Source organism: Geotrypetes seraphini, chromosome 5, assembly GCF_902459505.1.
Source record: "Geotrypetes seraphini chromosome 5, aGeoSer1.1, whole genome shotgun sequence".
Taxonomy (NCBI): domain Eukaryota; kingdom Metazoa; phylum Chordata; class Amphibia; order Gymnophiona; family Dermophiidae; genus Geotrypetes; species Geotrypetes seraphini.
Window position 1 is genome coordinate 116,165,471 of NC_047088.1, and position 18,669 is coordinate 116,184,139.

At 42.2% G+C, this 18,669-nt stretch overlaps 1 protein-coding gene across 2 annotated transcripts in view; it reads left to right on the plus strand.

Annotated features, from left to right (window-relative positions):
- YBEY (ybeY metalloendoribonuclease) overlaps positions 1-9,110 on the plus strand; it is a 180,649-nt gene extending 171,539 nt beyond the window's left edge. For both annotated transcript variants that reach the window (XM_033944926.1, XM_033944927.1), the window contains exon 5: positions 6,757-9,110. In XM_033944926.1, coding sequence (XP_033800817.1) covers positions 6,757-6,837 — 81 coding nt within the window. In that variant the 3' untranslated portion in view covers positions 6,838-9,110. The remainder of the gene's footprint in view (positions 1-6,756) is intronic.
- The last annotated feature ends 9,559 nt before the right edge of the window (positions 9,111-18,669 follow it).

The window sequence follows — 18,669 nt, forward strand, 5'->3', positions numbered from 1 at the left end:
TCGCCTTTTCATGATCTTGACAGGAATAGGGTTTCAACTGATTACTCATAATTGGAAAAACCATGATAGGATTAATTTTACTTTTGGGGGGATAACTGTGTACTACGTATAAGTATGAAAGGATGATGGCAGAACGTTTGGGGACCAATAAGTCCTTTAATGATGTATGGAGTCTATTAACTAATTTTATTGCATTATAATTAAGGTTATTTTTCTTTCTTTCTTTCTTTTTCCATTAGAGTCCTTGCACATCCAGGGAGGGTGGAGGGGTGGGGGGGGAACGTATTTTGAGGAGTTAAATTATTTCATTATAATGAAATCATATCACATGTATTATTGTTTTAATAATTAAGATAAGGGGAGAAAATGATTGTTTAATGTAATAGTTGTATAGTTAATAGTGTTTTTTTATGCAGTTTGTATGATTTACCATTTGTATTGCACTATCAAAGTTTAAAAATCAGTAAAGATTTACAAAAAAAAAAACCTATACAAAAATAGACAAATATACCCCCTCCTTAATTTACTAAACTGCGAGAGCAGTTTTTAGCGCAGGGAGCTGCGCTGAATGCCCTGCACTGCTCTCAATGCTCATAGGCTCCCTGCGCTAAACACCGCTATTGCAGTTTAATAAAAGGGGGCCATAGTGCAAAATATAGATAGCAGATATAAATTCTCAAAATGGACACATTTTGATCACTAAATTGAAAATAAAATCATTTTTCCTACCTTTGTTGTCTTCTGACTCTGCATCCAATATTTCTTCCTTTTCAGCCTGCTGTATGCTTCCAGACCTCATTTCCTCCGCCAACTTTTTCTTCCTCTCTCCCTGTCTTTCTTTCTTTCTTTCTGTCTCCCTGCCCCCCTTTCTTTCTGTCTGTCTTTCTCTCTTCCTGTCCCCCCTTTCTCTCTCAATGCCCCCTTTCTTTCTGTCTTCCTGTCCCCCCTTTCTGTCTTTTTCTCTTCATGCCCCCTTTCTGTCTTCATGTTCCCCCTTTCTTTTTCCCTTCTTTTTTTCTTTCTCTCTGGCTGCTCCGAAGCTACTGCCGCCACCATCGGTGAACAGGCCTCCAAACCACCGCCACCCCAAGCTCTCCCTGCTTCTCCACACTGAAGCGTCGGGCTGGCCAGATTTCCTCTCTCCAACGTCATTTCTGAAGTCAGAGAGGAAGTTCCGGGCAAGCCAGGCAGCAATTGGCTGGCCCGGAACTTCCTCTCCGACATCAGAATTGACATCAGGTGGGGAAAGTTGGTCGGCTTGGTGCTTCTGAGTTGGGAAGCAAGTAGAGCATGAAGGCAACGTGATCGACTCACATTGCCTTCGCGATCTACCGGTCGATCACGATTGACCTTTTGGGCACCCCTGATCTAGACTGCCTAACAAAATAAACTCATAGCATAAAGTATGATGTAATACTACATATACAAACTTAATCTTGATTTGTTCTTGCCATTTTTAGGGCAGAGACCATAGGTCTGCCTGGTACTGACCTTGTTCTCCAACTACTGGTGTGAGCCATGTGATAGTTTCAGCTAGGGTAGTTCTTTTTTATACTATTTCCCTTTTGCAATTTGGTACTTGTCTGTATTATTTACAGGGATGCCAAGAGAAAATCCAGGCCCCAGTACAAAGTTTTTTCAGATGACATGTTTAATGCTGGTGCCTGAAATGAAATATAGAGCATAGAAATTTGTCGTATTGCTATCGAGAATTTTGTTAGTGGTTCTAAAGTTAGGACAATATTGCTATTGTCTTTCTGTTAACCATCAAGCTGTTTATAGTCTCAAATCTCTCGCTAACGTAGACAAAAAGGCACGCAATGTCAGTGAGTCATTTATGCTACAATTACAGCATTTACAGAAAACTTTACCTGTGGAATTATTTCTTACTTTGCTGTCCTGTAAAGTCTTCTTTGCAGTCCATGATGAATCATCATGGCTCATGTCCCGTTTTCTTCTTCCTTCCGTGATTCGGTGGGAAAGCAAGTAGTAATCCGAGCTAGGAATGAACAAGTGAGAACACTCGTTGATAATCACTTTCACAAGTTTTTGTTTGTTGAATCTTGAATTCACCATATTAAGTCACTCAAAAGTATTTTATCATTGTCATTAGAAGTAGGTACAGCAAAAGGGAAGAGAACCACAGTGACAACGTTCAACTTCAAGAAAGGGAACTATGATGCTATGAGAGCAATGGTAAGGAAAAAAACTCTGAAACAGCTCAAGGAAACAGAAACCGTAGAGCAAGCCTGGTCTCTATTCAAGGGCACAGTGCAAGAAGCACAACATATGTACATCCCCAGATTTAGGAAAGGGTGCAAAAAAAACCGAACAAAAGACCCCGCATGGATAAACAATGAAGTGAAGACAGCGATAGGAGACAAGAAAAAATCATTCCGGAAATGGAAAAAGGACCAAACTGGGGAAAACTGGAAGGAACACAGGAAACGCCAAAGAGAATGTCATCAAGTGGTTAGGAGAGCGAAAAGGGAATACGAAGAGAGGCTAGCCAGGGAGGCAAAAAACTTCAAATCGTTCTTCAGATATGTTAAAGGGAAGCAACCAGCGAGGGAGGAAGTAGGACCGTTGGATGATGGAGATAGAAAGGGAGTGATAAAGTAGGAAAAAGAGGTAGCCGACAAGTTAAACAAGTTAAACAAGTTCTTCTTGTCAGTCTTCACAAGCGAGGACACATCCAGTGTACTAGAACCCGACGTGATCTTCCATGGAGACCAAGAAGAAAAACTGTCAACAATAGAGGTGAGCCATGAGGATGTCCTCCAACAGATAGATTGAAAAGCGACAAATCACCAGGCCCGGACAGAATACACCCTAGGGTACTAAAAGAACTAAAAAATGAGATAGTGGGAATACTCCAACGAGTTTGCAACTTATCCTTGAAAACTGGCGAGATCCCGGAGGACTGGAAGATAGCAAATGTTACACCTATCTTTAAAAAGGGATCGAGAGGAGACCTGGGAAACTACAGGCCGGTAAGTTTGACATCGGTTCCGGACAAGATGGTAGAAGCACTAATAAAGGACAGCATCTGTGAGAACATTGAAAAAAATGGGCTGATGAAAGCGAGCCAACATGGCTTCTGCAAGGGAAGATCGTGCCAAACAAACTTAAGAACATAAGAAGTTGCCTCCGCTGGGTCAGACCAGAGGTCCATCCCGCCCAGCGGTCCGCTCCTGCGGTGGCCCATCAGGCCTATCACCTGTGCAGTGGTCCCTGAATATTCCTATAACCTACCTCTACTCCTATCTGTACTCCTCAATTCCCTTATCCTCTGCACTTCTTTGAGGGGGTAAACAGCCAGTTGGACAAAGGGGAACCTGTCGACATCATTTACCTCGACTTCCAAAAGGCCTTTGACAAGGTACCCCATGAGCGGCTACTTAGGAAGCTGTGGAACCACGGGGTGGAAGGGGACGTACACAGATGGGTCAAACACTGGTTGGTAGGCAGAAGGCAGAGGGTTGGAGTGAAGGGTCACTACTCGGGCTGGAGGAGGGTTATGAGCGGAGTTTCGCAGGGGTCGGTACTTGGACCACTGCTGTTCAATGTATTTATTAATGACCTAGAAACGTGGACGAAGTGTGAAGTTATAAAATTTGCGGATGACACTAAACTCTGTAGCAGGGTTAGAACTGCCGAAGAGTGTGAGGAACTACAAAGGGACCTAAACAAACTGGAGGAGTGGGCGAATAAATGGCAGATGAACTTCAATGTAGGGAAATGCAAGGTCATGCATATAGGGAAAAAGAACCCGATGTTCAGCTACCAAATGGGGGGATTAGTATTAGAAGGAAGTAACCTTGAAAGAGACTTGGGTGTACTGGTGGACACTACAATGAAGTCAACGGCACAATGCGCAGCAGCCTCGAAGAAGGCAAACAGAATGTTGGGTATTATCAAGAAGGGTATTATAACCAGAACGAAAGAAGTCATCCTGCCATTGTATCGGGCAATGGTGTGCCCGCACCTGGAGTACTGTGTTCAGTATTGGTCACTGTACCTTAAGAAGGATATGGTAATACTTGAGAGGGTCCAGAGGAGAGCGACACAAATGATTAAGGGCATGGAAAACCTTTTGTACACTGAAAGATCGGAGAGACTGGGGCTCTTCTCCCTGGAAAAGCGGAGACTCAGAGGAGACATGATAGAAACCTACAAGATCATGAAGGGCATAGAGAGAGTAGAGAGGGACAGGTTCTTCAAACTTTCAGAACATAAAAGAACAAGAGGGCATTCGGAAAAGTTGAAAGGGGACAGATTCAAAATGGATGCTAGGAAGTTTTTCTTTACCCAGCGTGTGGTGGACACCTGGAATGCGCTTCCAGAGGGTGTAATAGGGCAGTGCACGGTACTGGGGTTCAAGAAAGGATTGGACAATTTCCTGCTGGAAAAAGGGATAGAGGGGTATAGATAGAGGGCTACTGCGCAGGTCCTGGATCTGTTGGGCCACTGCGTGGGTGGACTGCTGGGCACGATGGACCTCAGGTCTGACCCAGTGGAGGCAATGCTTATGTTCTTAATCCCAAACGGCCGCCTCTTACTGTCAGGGAGGCGAAAGGTAGAAGCCACTTCACAGTTCCCCAACTCAGCCTGTAGACAAAATGCACTCTCCAGCTCTAGTGGTTCCCACACTGCACGTCACCCTTCAAACTGCACATCACCCTTCAATCTCCTCTCCCCTCAAACACTGCTACCCTCCCGGCCCCCCCCTCCCGCCATCCACAACAACCTCCAGGGTGCAGCTTGCAGATGCCACACACCAACAATCCGCCCTCCTATTGGCTTACCACGCATCCAGAAGCAAGAGATGCTACTATTGGTGTCAGATGAGAGAGGCAGTGAGGAAGGAAGGGGGGGTCGTAGACTCAGGTAGAATTAAATGAGCGGGCGGATGGGTGGCGGTCAGCCCGCGTACCCCCAATAGGAGGTCCACATACCCCCTAAGGTACAAATACTGCAGGTTGAGAAACCCTAGATTAGAATATGGTAAAACCTTGGTTTACGAGCATAATTTGTTCCAGAAACAGGCTTGTAGTCCAAAACACTCGTATATCAAAATGAATTTCACCATAAGAAACAGAAACATGATGGTAGATAAAGGCTAAATGGCCCATCCAGTCTGCTCATACAGAGTTATTATCTCTTCTTCTCTCTAAATCATAGGTGCCAAACTCAAGACCCGTAGGCCAAATTAGGCGATGTGGCATTTTCATTGTTGCACCCGGTGTTATCTTCTGGCAGATTCCCTCTTCCTCACTGCCACAGTGTGCACAAAGCCGCATGCGGTAGTTCCTTGCACGTCCCATGCCTGAACCAGAAGCCTTCTCTCTGATGTTGCATCAGAGGGAATGCTTCTGGATGAGGCACAGGACGTGCGAGTAGCCGCTGCCAGCGGCTTTGTGCATACTGCGGCAGTGAGGAGTAGAGAGCCAGCCAGAAGATAACATCGGGGGCGGCAATAAAAGGCAGCATAGCATTTGCACCGGCATAAAACAGCCAGGCGGGAACAAGCCAGAAGGTAAGACACCCGCTGAAGGGAGGCACCTAGTTGAGGCACATCATGGAGGGAGGGAAACAACAAAGGTAGGGGGAATGATTTCATTTTCAATTTAATGATTGAATTGTGACAATTTTAAGGATTTACATCTGCTGTCTATATTTTGCAATGTTCAGGAAGAAATGCATTTGTTTCTTTTTTCTGGGGTTCTACTGCATGCAGAGTCTTGAATCTTAGGGTTTGGTTTGGTCCCGTATTTGCATAGGGGTTATCCATGTTCTGGTAGGAATGAATGTTGAGAAGCATACAGTGTGCTTTGTATAGTTTAATTTTGTGGTTAACCATTATGTGTTATTAATAAGATTATATTGTGTGTGTATATATGAAAAATGAATGGAAAAAATGGTTACAATTACTACTATTATGGGGGCGGGGTCTGGGGCAGAGATTGGGCAGGGTCTGGCCCGCGACTTGGCATATGTTTTGGATTTCGGCCCCTGTGACTGAGTTTGACACCCCTGCTCTTAAGTGATCCCACATGTCTATCCCAGGCTTTCTTGAAATCAGACACAGTCTCTGTCTCTATTCCCTCTAGCGGAAGACTGTTCCATGCATCTACCACCCTTTCTAAAAAAAGTATTCCTTTAGCTTACTCTTTAATGGAAACTTAGACGATTCATTCCACATCCCAAAAACTTTAATACAAAATACTGTACGTATTTGTAAAACCAACAATTTTCCTGATTTGTTATTTTTGTGATTGGCCATGTAAAAATCTATGAGCGACACTTCTAGAATATGTGAACAATTAATTGTTCATGTGCTCATCTTAGAGGGAGCATATTTCTCAACCCAGTCCTTAGGACACACTCAGCCAGTCAGATTTATCTCATGTGTATTCATTGGTATCCTGAAAACCTGACTTGGCTGGGACAGTGGTTCCCAAACCTATGCTATTCAATCTCAGCCAATCTAGTTTTAGGATATATGTAAGTAATTTGCTTGAGAAATCTCAAAATGTTGGTTTTCATGCAATCAAATATTCCTTTTAAATATCTTGAAACATCAGGGAACTGCTGTGGTAGAAATCATTTAAAGAATTGGTTTTTTAGATGCTTGAAACATCTACACTAAGACTGAAAGATGTATCCTCTCTTTTTTAATGTGAGCAATAGCTTACCTCGTTACTTTTTCTGACAAAGGATAAATAAATTAATTGTGCTTTGTCTTTTACTTAGATGTATGAAAAGGAAAAACAGATTCTTGAGGTGCTGAATAGACTTACAGGAAGAAACCTACAACCACTGACAGAAGTATAATTCCTTGCCTCACATTTGTCCTCCAGCTATTGAAAGAGAAACTCATCCTATAATTGAATTTGAACAAATTGCTAAAGATAACTTTCAAGCTTTTGGCTGAGATTCTCTTCCAGCTCCTGAAGCTCAAGATACTGCTTGAGAGAACATTATCCAGTCTACCCAGAAATATTCTTCCAATTTTTCTGCTGGCTACAATTAAAACATTGTATAGAAAACAAATATCTATGATACTATACGTCAATCCCCAATAATTCTTTATGTTCATCAACTCTTTATATATGGACTCATTGCATTACAGTTTTATAATTTCAGTAAGACAACTAGTTTACAGAAAGTTTGGGAATCAAACTTAAAATTATTCTTTATCATAGAGCATTAGGGACTCTTCAATGAATGTTTCTTGCTGGGCTTTCTTCAAATTTGTGTTAATAATGTAGGAGGAAATTCTATAAATGGTGCTGATAAAAATCAGTGCTCAATAAAGGATACTCTTGAGTTCCATGCTCAGCTTTGGTTGTGAAGACTTATGCCAGTTAAAACCTGGTGCAGATCCTGGCACACAATTGAGGCGCAGAGCTTGCTATCTTTAACATTGCAACCATCTTTTATGAACATCCATGCTCCTCCCATGGCTATGCCACCTTAAGTATTGTAAATGACCAGTTTAAGCACCCTTGTTACAGAATAGCATGCATCCAGATTAACACTACGTTATAATTAATGCCAATTAAGCGGTTAATTCTAATAAATCATTTAAGCCCATTAACTAATTATTTTGGATGCCAATGTAGGATCTACACCCTTTGTAGACTCCGAAATGTAAATATCTCAAGGTACTTTATTAAAAACTGTATGCTGTATGAATGTCCATTGATTTCCCTATTCTGGAAAGAATATAGGAAATGGTTAAGAAAATTTTAACCATTTCTACAGATCTTATACCTAAACTTAATATCTTCAGAACCATTGCTCATGAGGACAACACTATCTAATCTAACTGGAAGGTCAATTGTTGATTGTGTTGCAGATAATGCAAGAATCATTTTAAGTAAAGGGATAATATGGTCCAATTTAGAAAACTTTCTGACTAATGCTAATTGTTTGATAAAATTTAAAATTCAACAAGCATTGGTTACTACCAGAAAACTATCTATTAGGTTGTGGATGGCAGGTTATCCCATGCTGTTCCTTGTGACCCTTGGAAGCCATATAATCCCCCTTTGCCCCAGGTACATTAAATAAAGTGTGAGCCCACCAGGACAGATAGGGAAAATGCTTCAGTACCTGAATGTAAACCACTTAGGATATAAGTGGTATATAAATGCTAAAAATAAATAATCTTGATTTTTTTCTTTTTGTTTCATTGCAATCTATGTCTCAGCTAATGTTTTCTCTCTTGTGTATTGTTATTGCTGTTCCAGTGCAAAAGAGACGCGAGTCTTGACAAGTGGGTTTCTTCCCTTCACTGGACAGTGCGTCAGCTCCTTAGTTTTTCATTCTGCAAGTGAGATGAGGTGTCTTCATCTGCTCTGCATCTGAATTTTTTATTTTCAGGTTTTTTTTATCTGACTTTTGAGGCTTCCTGGTGCAATAGAGGTTCCCAGAAATCCTGGGACAGTTCTGCCTGGGAGAAGATATAGCAACCCTTTTACAGGGAACGTGCCTAACTGGCCTACACTAACTTTTAAGACAGCTCAGGGATAGTCCCCTTGGAGTGCAGCTCGCCCCTGATATATCAGGCACAGGAGCATATGCTGAGTGACCCCTCATTGGTCCAGAGGACTATAGCAAGTGCTAGATACATTCTCCCTTGAAGAAGACATGGAGAAGCTATACTAGTGGCCAAAAATGTGGAAACACTTTAAGTTTTTCAAGATTGCAGAACTTTATTCAGCGGTTGCTCCAATTACTTATTTAATCCTGCTGTGTATGATATTTATAAACATTTTGATTGTATATAAACATTATTGATAATGTTCATGTAGTAATTTTGTTTGTTTTTTGGTTAGGAATGACATTTACCCCTCCCCCCTTTTACGAAGTCACGTTGCACTAATACCGCCATGGCCAACGATAAAAAAACCTAATACAGCTTCATAAAAGGGGGGTTTTGTGATTTCAAACATAACAGCAAAGGTGACCTGGGGTGTTCAATTTCTTTATTGTATATCAACAGTGGCGTACCTAGGGTATGTGGCACCCGGGGCCCATAATTTTTTGACCCCCCCCCCCCCCCATGTAAAAAAATATTTTTTGTAATAACCATGAAACTGAATAAATGGTCATAATAGAAACAGGCAGTGAAAATTGTCTTTTATTGAACCTCATATATGTAACCATTAATCCAAACATAACATAAATTATGTCTGAATTGTCATGACATCAGAAGTACATATGGAGTAGTTGCAGGTGATGCTTGGGACAGTTCTGATTGTGTTAGTTCGGTTTTATATGTTTTTTGAATAGAAGGGTTTTTATTTCTTTTTTGAAGGTTTTGTAGTTTGTGGTCGAGGTCAATAGGTTGTAGAGTTGGGGGTCGAGTGTTGCAGCTCGAATGGCTAGGAGGTTGTAGAACAGTTTTTTTCTTTTGACGTTTTTGGTTGGAGGGTGTGTGAATGGTGAGTGAGTTCTCCTATGTCTGTTTGAAGTGGATTGAATTATTTAGCTGAAGAAATTAGTTACCCCCCCCCCATTCCACACACATTAATTCTCTTCCATTTTTGTTCCCATTATAAAAAAAAAAAATAAGTTCTCAGAAAAAAAATACATTAAAATAAGAAGTGAAAACAAAGGCCCCTACAGATGAGAACATAACATAAGAATAGCCTAACTGGGTCAGGCCAATGGTCCATCATGCTCAGTAACCCATTCTCATGGAAGCCAATCCAGGTCACTAGTACCTGGTCCAAAACCCAAAGAGTTGCAACATTCCATGCTACCGATCCAGGGCAAGCAGATGTTTCCCCCATGTCTTAATAACAGACTATGGACTTTACCTCCAGGAATTTGTCCAAACCTTTCTTAAAACCATCTATGCTATCTGCTTTTACCATAACTTCTGGCCACTTCATTTTTAAGCTGAGATCTTTCCTTCCAAACAGAGACTTTGCTAGATGTCAAATACAGCACAAGGTAACTTCACACGGATTTAGCTGTGCAGGAAATGTGAATCTCCTCATACACCCACCATATAGTGCAAAAATGTGCGTAGGTCTGGTTTTTTCTTTCGATCACTACATAGCCTAATGCCACACAAGCAGCGCTGTTACAAACATATTCTGTAGGTCAGTGCTAAGATTAACAAAGTTTCCTTCCTTGGACCAGAAGGAGATACTGACAAACCACTGGAAGAGATCCCAAAACAACTACCCAGGAACAACACCCAAAGACCCACTCAGTGTGTGAACCAGTTGAGTGGAGTGGACTAACTGGGGGGTGGAAATGGGCCCGGAGTTTGTTCAGCAGAATTTCCCAGATCACCTCTTCCTCTCAACACATTGACACGCTGCCACCACCACCACTAGGAACACCTCACCGGGTAGGCTAGCAATGCTATAAACTTTATAAAACACATTATTATATTTTCTTATAAAGCACATATTTTAACTGAACTCTCTGACATCCTCAGCCTTTCCATTCACAAAAATAGAAGGAAGAAAAGTTCCCATTTCCTGCTGTCTCATGTCCCCGGCCTATACAATATTTTTCTTCTGCAGACCCTTCAAAAGTCTGACCAAATCCTCGTTTCACTTGCATTATAAAGTACCAAGGATGCCATCTCTCCCCAATCCCAGGTCCTAAAGTCTAAGACAGTAGCGCAAACTAGTGCTGCCAGATTCAGGAAAAAAAATTTCGATTCGATTCAGCCTATTGAATTGGTTTATCGATTCGATTTTCCTGCCCAATTGGGTGTTTTTTTCAAACATCCTAGTGGGTTTATTTTATAGCTTTTTCACCCCCCTTTGGCTTCTCCTAACCACACTGGCGCTGTGGTGTAAATAAAATAAAGAAACAAAAAGGACTTTTCCTCTCTCTATTAAATCCTAGCTCACGTTTGCGTTCTAACACCAGCTCTGGCAGGATACACATTTCAAATCTGACATATTGTAATCACAAAACAGAAAATAAAATTAGTTTTTCTACCTTTTTATTGTCTGGTTATTTTTCAAATCTTGTTGGTCCAAGGCTCTGGTTGTCTTCTGATAACTTGCTTGCCAGGGTCTCCTTCTTTCTTCTTTCTCCATGCTAACCATTCATCTGCCATCTCTGTCCTCTCCTTCCGTTTCCCTTCCCTCCCTCGGATGTCTGGCATCTTTCCTTTTTTTTTGTCTCCCTCCACAGATCCACCTTTTCTTAACTACCCTTTCATCCAGCAGCTCTCCCTCCTTCCCCACCACTCCAGGGTCCACCATCTCTCCCTTTCTTTTCCCAACTACCCTCCTAACCAGTATCTCTATCACCCCCCTCCACACCATCCCTTGTGTCCAACTTCTCTCCCTTTCTGTTCCTTCCTTCCCTAAAACCCATGTCCATCATCTCTCTCTCTCTCCTCTATTTTCAGACCCATTATTTCTTCCCACCCAAAGTCCGGCATATGCACGTCTCTTTGAACCCCTCCCCCTTCCCTCCGTGTACTTCTACACCAGGGCCCCCCCTCCCCTGAAGGCCTGTCCCCCCCTTTGAAGGCCTGCACCCCCCGAAGGCCTGTCCCCCCCTTGAAGGCCTGCCCCCCCCTTGAAGGCCTGCACCCCCCGAAGGCCTTCATCCCCTCCGAAGGCCTGCACCCCCTCCGAAAGGCTGCACCCTCCCGAAGGCCTGTCACCCCCCCCCCCCGAAGGCCAGCCTGTCCCCCTTGAAGGCCTGCCTGCCTGTTCACCTTTAAGAGCTGCCCCCCCTTGAAGGCCTGCACCCCCCCCCCGAAGGCCTGCACCCCCCCAAAGGCCCACACCCCCTCAAAAGCCTGTCCCCCCCTTGAAGGCTTGCCTGCCTGTCCCCCCCTTGAAGGCCTGTCCCCCTTGAAGGCCTGTCCCCCCCGAAGGCCTGCATCCCCCCCCGAAGGTCTGCCTGTCCCCCTGAAGGCCTGTTCCCCCCCTCCACAAGGTCTGCCTGCTCGCCCCACCCTGAAGGCCTGCTGCCCCCCCCCATTACCTCGAAAGACCGCTCGGCCCCACCACCACCACCACCACGAAGCACTGCTCATTCCCCCGCCTCCCCGCTTCATTTCCCTGGGGAAACAGCCTGCAGCAAGATCGCGATGCCAGTGATCTTTGCTTGCTTCGGCTGTTTCCTCCGCTGCGGTCCCGCCCTCCTCTGATGTCAGAGGAGGGGCGGGACCGCAGCGGAGGAAACAGCCAAAGCAGGCAAAGATCACTGGCATCGCGATCTTGCTGCAGGCTGTTTCCAGACGCGACACCCGGCACAGGGGGTGGGGGGGACCGGACCGGACCGGGAGCACCCTCTCAGGGCTTGGCACCCGGGGCGGACCGCCCCCCCTCCTTGGTACGCCACTGTATATCAAGACTCGACACGATTGTGTTTTGGACGAAAAGGCCTGCTAAATTATAATAACATAAGTATATGTCAAATAACATAAATAATATACACTATCAATGTTAATGGTGTAAAATAGTGGTCCCTAACCTTTTTGACACCAAGGACTGCTTTTATAGTTAATTTTCCAGGGACCTTGGGGAGTGGGGGTTCATAGGGTAGTTTTATATACAATATACATTACATTTCTAGCAAAAAGAAATAGAAATTTCTACCTTTGTTGTTTCTACTTTCCTCATCTTGTCATTCTCTTCCTTCCATCTACTGTCTGCCTCTTCCATATGTCTTCTGCATTATTTTTATGCCTCTGCCAGACACTGTCTCTCCCTCCACACACACACCCCCCCCAATTGGTCTGGCACCTGTTTTCTTCCCGTTCATCTCTCACTCCCCCAGGTGATTTTTAGCATCTCTCTCCTCCCTTCAGATCTGGTATCTGTCTCCTCCCCCTCCCTCAATGCTCCAGTATCTCTCTCTCATCTCCCTTTCTTTTCTGCTCTTCCTTCTCAATTTGCTTTCTACCTCTTGTTTATTTACTTTCCAGTCCTCAATTTCCCTTTCATTGTGTCTACCTACAGCTTGCCACCTCTTTCCCTCACCCCTTCCAGTATCTCACTAAATCTGTCCTCTTCTCCCAATCCAGCATGTGTTCTTTCTTTATCACCTCCTTCCATTCAGTATGTGCTTGCTCTCTCCTCTCCACTTCCTTCCAGTCTGCTCCCCTCTATCCTCTTCCATCCAATCTGTTCCCCTCTCTCCCTCCCCCCTCCACTTTCAGCATCTGCTCCCCTTTTTCTCCTCCCCACTTCCTTTTAGCATCTGCTCCCTCTCTCAGCCTCTGTACCCCTTGCTTTCTCCCCTCCCATCCAGCATCTGCTCCCTCTCTCCACTTTCAGCATCTGTTCCCCTCTCTATCCTCTCCCAGCCAGAATCTGCTCCCCTTTCTCTCCCCACTTCTTGCTAGCGTCTTCTCCCTCTCTCTCCACTTTCAGCGTCTGTTCCCCTCTCTCTCTCCCCTTCTAACCAGCATCTTCTCTCCCTCCCCACTTCATCCAGTGTTTGCTTCTCCCTCTTTCTCCTCTTCAGAGTCTGCTCTTCTCTCTCCCTTCAGCGCCACTGAACCTCTTCCCCTCATCGGGCCACCTTTCTCCCTTCCCCTCACCTTCAATGGGTGCACTTCAGAATTGTCTGTTTCTGAGTGTCCAGATGCGGCAACATTTTCACAAGTCCCGCAAGACTGCCCCAAAGCTTCTCTGATGCAAGCCGCCCAGGCAGAAACAGGAAGTGCATCAGAGAAGAAGCTTTGGGGCAGTCGCACAAGACTTGTGAGAATGTTGCCGCGTCCAGACACTCAGAAACAGAAAACTCTTGAGTACCAGCAATGTTGAGAAGGGAGAGAGATGGCAAGACAAGGGAACCTCTGGAACTGTTGCCGGCAGTTCTCTCGCTGTCAGATGGCTGCAAGACAAGGGGAAGAGATGCCCGTTGCCCGCAGTTCTCTCGCAGCCCAGCTGTCAGATGGACGCAGACTGCTAGTGGGCCACAAATCGGGGGTTGAGGACCCCTGGTGTAAAACATAAATATGAAGCACTAAGGGATCCTTTTACTAAGGCGCGCTATATGCTAACACATCCATAGCCTATAATGGACGCGTTAGCGTTTAGCGTGAGCTAAAACGGCTAGCACACCTTAGTAAAAGGACTTGTGTTTTTATGAATATATATATATATATATATATATATAACATCAATATAAAGAATGATATTGATACACATCTTTAAACAACACATAGATATTTGGGGACAGATAAAATGTTTTTTGAACCAGACAAAATACAAATATGAAAAAGATGTACATATTAAAAAAACTATATATTAAATCATGAAAATATAAAATTACCACCTACATTGATTGTATGTATAGAAAACTTTAAATTATAAAATTAACACCTACAATGATAACTTATAAAAACATGTAAAGCAGCGATCTCAAACTGAAACCCTTTGCAGGGCCACATTTTGGATTTGTAGGTGCTTGGAGGGCCACAGAAAAAAAATAGTTAATGTCTTATTAAAGAAATGACAACTTTGCATGAGGTAAAACTCATAGTTTATAAATCTTAATTGCTTCTGATAATTTCAGCTATACACAGCTGAAAGCAGTGCAGCATATAGAAAGTGTAGATAGTTTTTCACTTTCTGCATGTTGCACTGCTTTCAGCTGTGTATAACTGAAATTATCAGAAGCCATTAAGGAAAGATTTATAAGCTATAAAGAGTTTTACCTCTTGCAAAATTGTGATTTAGATTCTAAAGTATCAACTGCAAGAGACAAGATTTTGGTGTAGTCCTCTAGGCTTTTTTGGGAGAATCAATATCCGACATGTGCCTGGAAAACTTGTGCCTTAAGTGTCCAGTGGTCACATCCACAACTGCCTTCAGCTCTCACTTCCTCCAGCACCAGACACAACCGCCATCTTTCATCAAGCAGTCACTGCCAGGAGAGATGCCGAATTTCGTGACAGTTCATGAGATTACATACACGACGCACAAGCTGCACTGCTTCCAATGCACAAGCTGCACTCCTCACTGCTGTAATTAGTGCTGCTCGATTCAGGAAAATAATTTTCGATTCTATTCAGTCTATTGAATCGATTATTCAATTTGATTTTCCTGCACAATTGGGTTAGACAAGGATGTCCGTTATCTCCTTTACTGTTTGATATTGTTCTAGAACCATTGTTATTGGCTATTCAACAGGCAGAGGAGATTAAGGGTATTCCTTATTTAGGTCGGGAATATAAAATCTCTGCATATGCAGATGATATTTTGCTTCATTTGAGAAATCCTGAATCTACCATTCCACATCTATTAGATTTGATAGATGAATTTGGAAAATTTTCAGGATATAAGATAAACTGGGGTAAATCAGAGATTCTTCCATTAAATAGTCATTGCCAAAAGGGTTTATTTGATTCATTCCCTTTCCTGAGGAAGGATGAAGGTATTAATTATTTGGGAATTTGGATTCAAAGAACATTAGAAGAGACAATAAAGGTAAATGAAAAATCATTATTGACAAAGATCACAGAAATGTGTGAACATTGGAACCCTTTACACTTGGTGGGGGAGAGTTCAAACAGTTAAAATGATGATTTTCCTGTGGTTTGTTATCAAATGAGTATGATACCAATTTTTTTCAAAGGTCCTTTTATAAGAAATTTTTGACTAAATTTATTTGGCTGGGTAAAAGAGCAAGAATTGCTTTAGTATCTCTTCAAAAGCCAATTGTGGAGGGAGGGGTAAATTTCACAAATTTTTATAGATATCATCAAGCCTATATTTTGCGTCAAGGTATGCATTGGATCCTCCCTGAGCTTATGGAGAATTTTCCAGACTGGTTGCGTTTAGAGTGGCAACTCATGTCACCATTGAGATTGCGTCATGTGTTAAGTATCAAGATGCCCAGATTATACAAGGACAATAGAATATTAGAAGATACATTGAATACATTGAAATATATGAATAATTTAACATCTATTCTAATATATAAATCAACTTATCAAACTTTATGGCTGAACTCCAAGATACAAATTGGCGGATTTAAGGTCATCTGGAAATATTGGATGATAGCTGGAATACGCACTTTAGATGATGTTATTTCTGATGGTAAACTGCTTAGTTTTTCACAATTGCAACACAAATTTGGCTTTAATAAATCACAAAATTATAGATGGTTACAGTTGAAGCAAGCTATTCAGGTGGGGTTCCCTGAATGGAAAAACCATAATAATCAGTATAGTCTACCATTCTTATGTTTTCAGGTGGACTTCCTGGGACATCAGGCCGCTCAGTGGTATAAATTAATTTCTGGATTTTTAAATAAGCCAAAAACTAGTCTGCGTGACATTTGGAACATTGAGATTAAACATCAAATTACTGCATCTCAATGGCCACAAATTTTGGGCTTGGAGGATGAGATGTACAGTGTCTGCATCTATGAGACAAACCTGGGTTTTTTTCTGTTACATAGAGCATTTTGGACCCCTGTTTGTTTACAAAAATTAGATAGCTCTATGTCTAATAGATGTTGGCATTGTCATCTTGAAGCTGGGACATTGGATCATTTGTTGTATTATTATCCTTTGATACTTAATTTTTGGAAATCCATCTGGGGTCAAGTAAATAACTTACTTGAAAACCCATTAGCGCTATCATATGATATGATACTATTTGGTACATCAATGAGTCAAATTTCCTCTAATAATAAACTTTTGCTCATAGTGACAGGAGTTGCCATTCAGCATATCATGAATAATTGGAAAAATTATGATCGATTAAGTTATAGTTTTTGGTGGAATTCATTGTGCCACATTTTTAAAATAAAACAAGCAATAGCTATTCAGCAAGGGCGCTCTAAAAAATTTATTGATGTTTGGGAGCCATTAACAAAATATTGTGCTGATTGAATATAATTAATAATTTATTTTCCCCCTTTTTTTTATTTACTAAGGTCCAGGGGAGGGTGGGGTTATTATCTAATCTAATCTAATCTAAACCTTAAGTTTATATACCGCATCATCTCCATGAGAATGGAGCTCGACACGGTTTACAAGAACTTAAAATAGTGGGTAGAGAAGAAGAAAAAGGATTACATGAACTTATGTGTAGAAGGGGGGAGAGAAAGGGGGGAAGGATAGAGCTACAATTTGCTGAAAAGCCAGGTTTTCAGTTGTTTGCGGAATAACTGAAGGGAGCTCAGGTTCCGCAGCGGGGTGGTGAGGTCGTTCCAAAGACCTGTGATTTTGAAGAGAAGGGATTTTCCCAGTTTGCCTGAATAGTGGATGCCGCGTGGAGAGGGGAAGGCTAGTTTAAGCCTTTGGGCAGTTCTGGAAGAGTCGGGACTGGAGGAGTTGAAAGACAGTGGGATAAGAGGAGGCAGGATTCCGTGAATGATCTTGAAAGCCAGGCAGGAACATTTGAAATGGATTCTGGAGATTATTGGGAGCCAATGAAGTTTGGCAAGGAGTGGGGAGGCATGGTCAGACTTGCGTTTTGAGAAGATCAGTTTGGCTGCAGTATTCTGGATTAGCTGGAGTCTTAGAATACTTTTTTTTGATAGATTTAAGTAGATGGCATTGCAGTAATCTAGTTTGGAGAGGATGATGGATTGGACAAGGATGGCAAAGTGTTGTTGGCTGAAGTAGGATCTAGCTTTCCTCAGCATGTGAAGGCTGAAAAAGCATGATTTTGCCAAGGAGTTGAGGTGGTCATTGAGGGAGAGAGAGGAATCGATAGTGATACCAAGGACCTTGCATGAGAACTCGAGCTGTAGTGTATCGCCTGTGGGTAGTGTGAAAAGTGTGGGCAGGTGTTCGAATTTTGGGCCGAGCCAGAGTAGTTTTGTTTTAGATTCGTTTAGTTTCATCTGTACCGAGAGGGACCAGGCACGGAGTCTCATTATGCAAGCTGTAATGTTATATGATGGATATAAAGAAGGGAGGGAGGGTTACTGATGTGATTTAATCTCTGATGGATTAATAAGTGATGTTAAAGTATATATGATTGTATTTTTGTTACACTTATTGAAAGTTTTAAAATGAATAAAGATTTTGAAAAAAATATATATAAGTACAATGAGCTTTCATCTCAAATGGCTAGGAAAGAGCTGTTCTCTCAGCAAGCTCTGAATTATGGAAACTCAAATAAAACGGGAAGAGTATTAGCTAAATACCTTAAAGCTAAAAAATGGAAAGTAAAAATAGTGGCTATCACAGATGAGAATGGGGAAACTCAAATCTCAAATTGGAATTATCTTAAAACAATTTTTGAAATATTATAAAGTTTTGTATTCTTCCGAGCCTTATTCAAATAAAGAACTAGAGGGTTTAGAATTTTTAAAATTAAATTAAGGGACCACAAATTCCTGAGCATATAAAAGGAAGTCTTGAGAAGCCTATATCGTTGAGAGAATTAAAAACAGCGTTGAAGTCCCTTAGAGTTGGATCCGCTCCAGGTGGTGATGGTTTCACTGTAGAGTTTTACAAATCATTTCAAAGTACCCTATTACCTCATCTATTAAATTTATATCAGGTTCAACTTGTAGGGTCATGAAATGGTTAACTTGTTTAAAATATTGCTCTGGCCTACATAGCTGAAAAAAGTGTACAATCTATTGACCTCATCTGCCTGAAATGTATGTCCCTGCCTTACCACATTGTAAGCTGAATAGATAAGGGTTTGAGCCATGATGTGCCATGCCCTTCTGTACATGTAACATTTA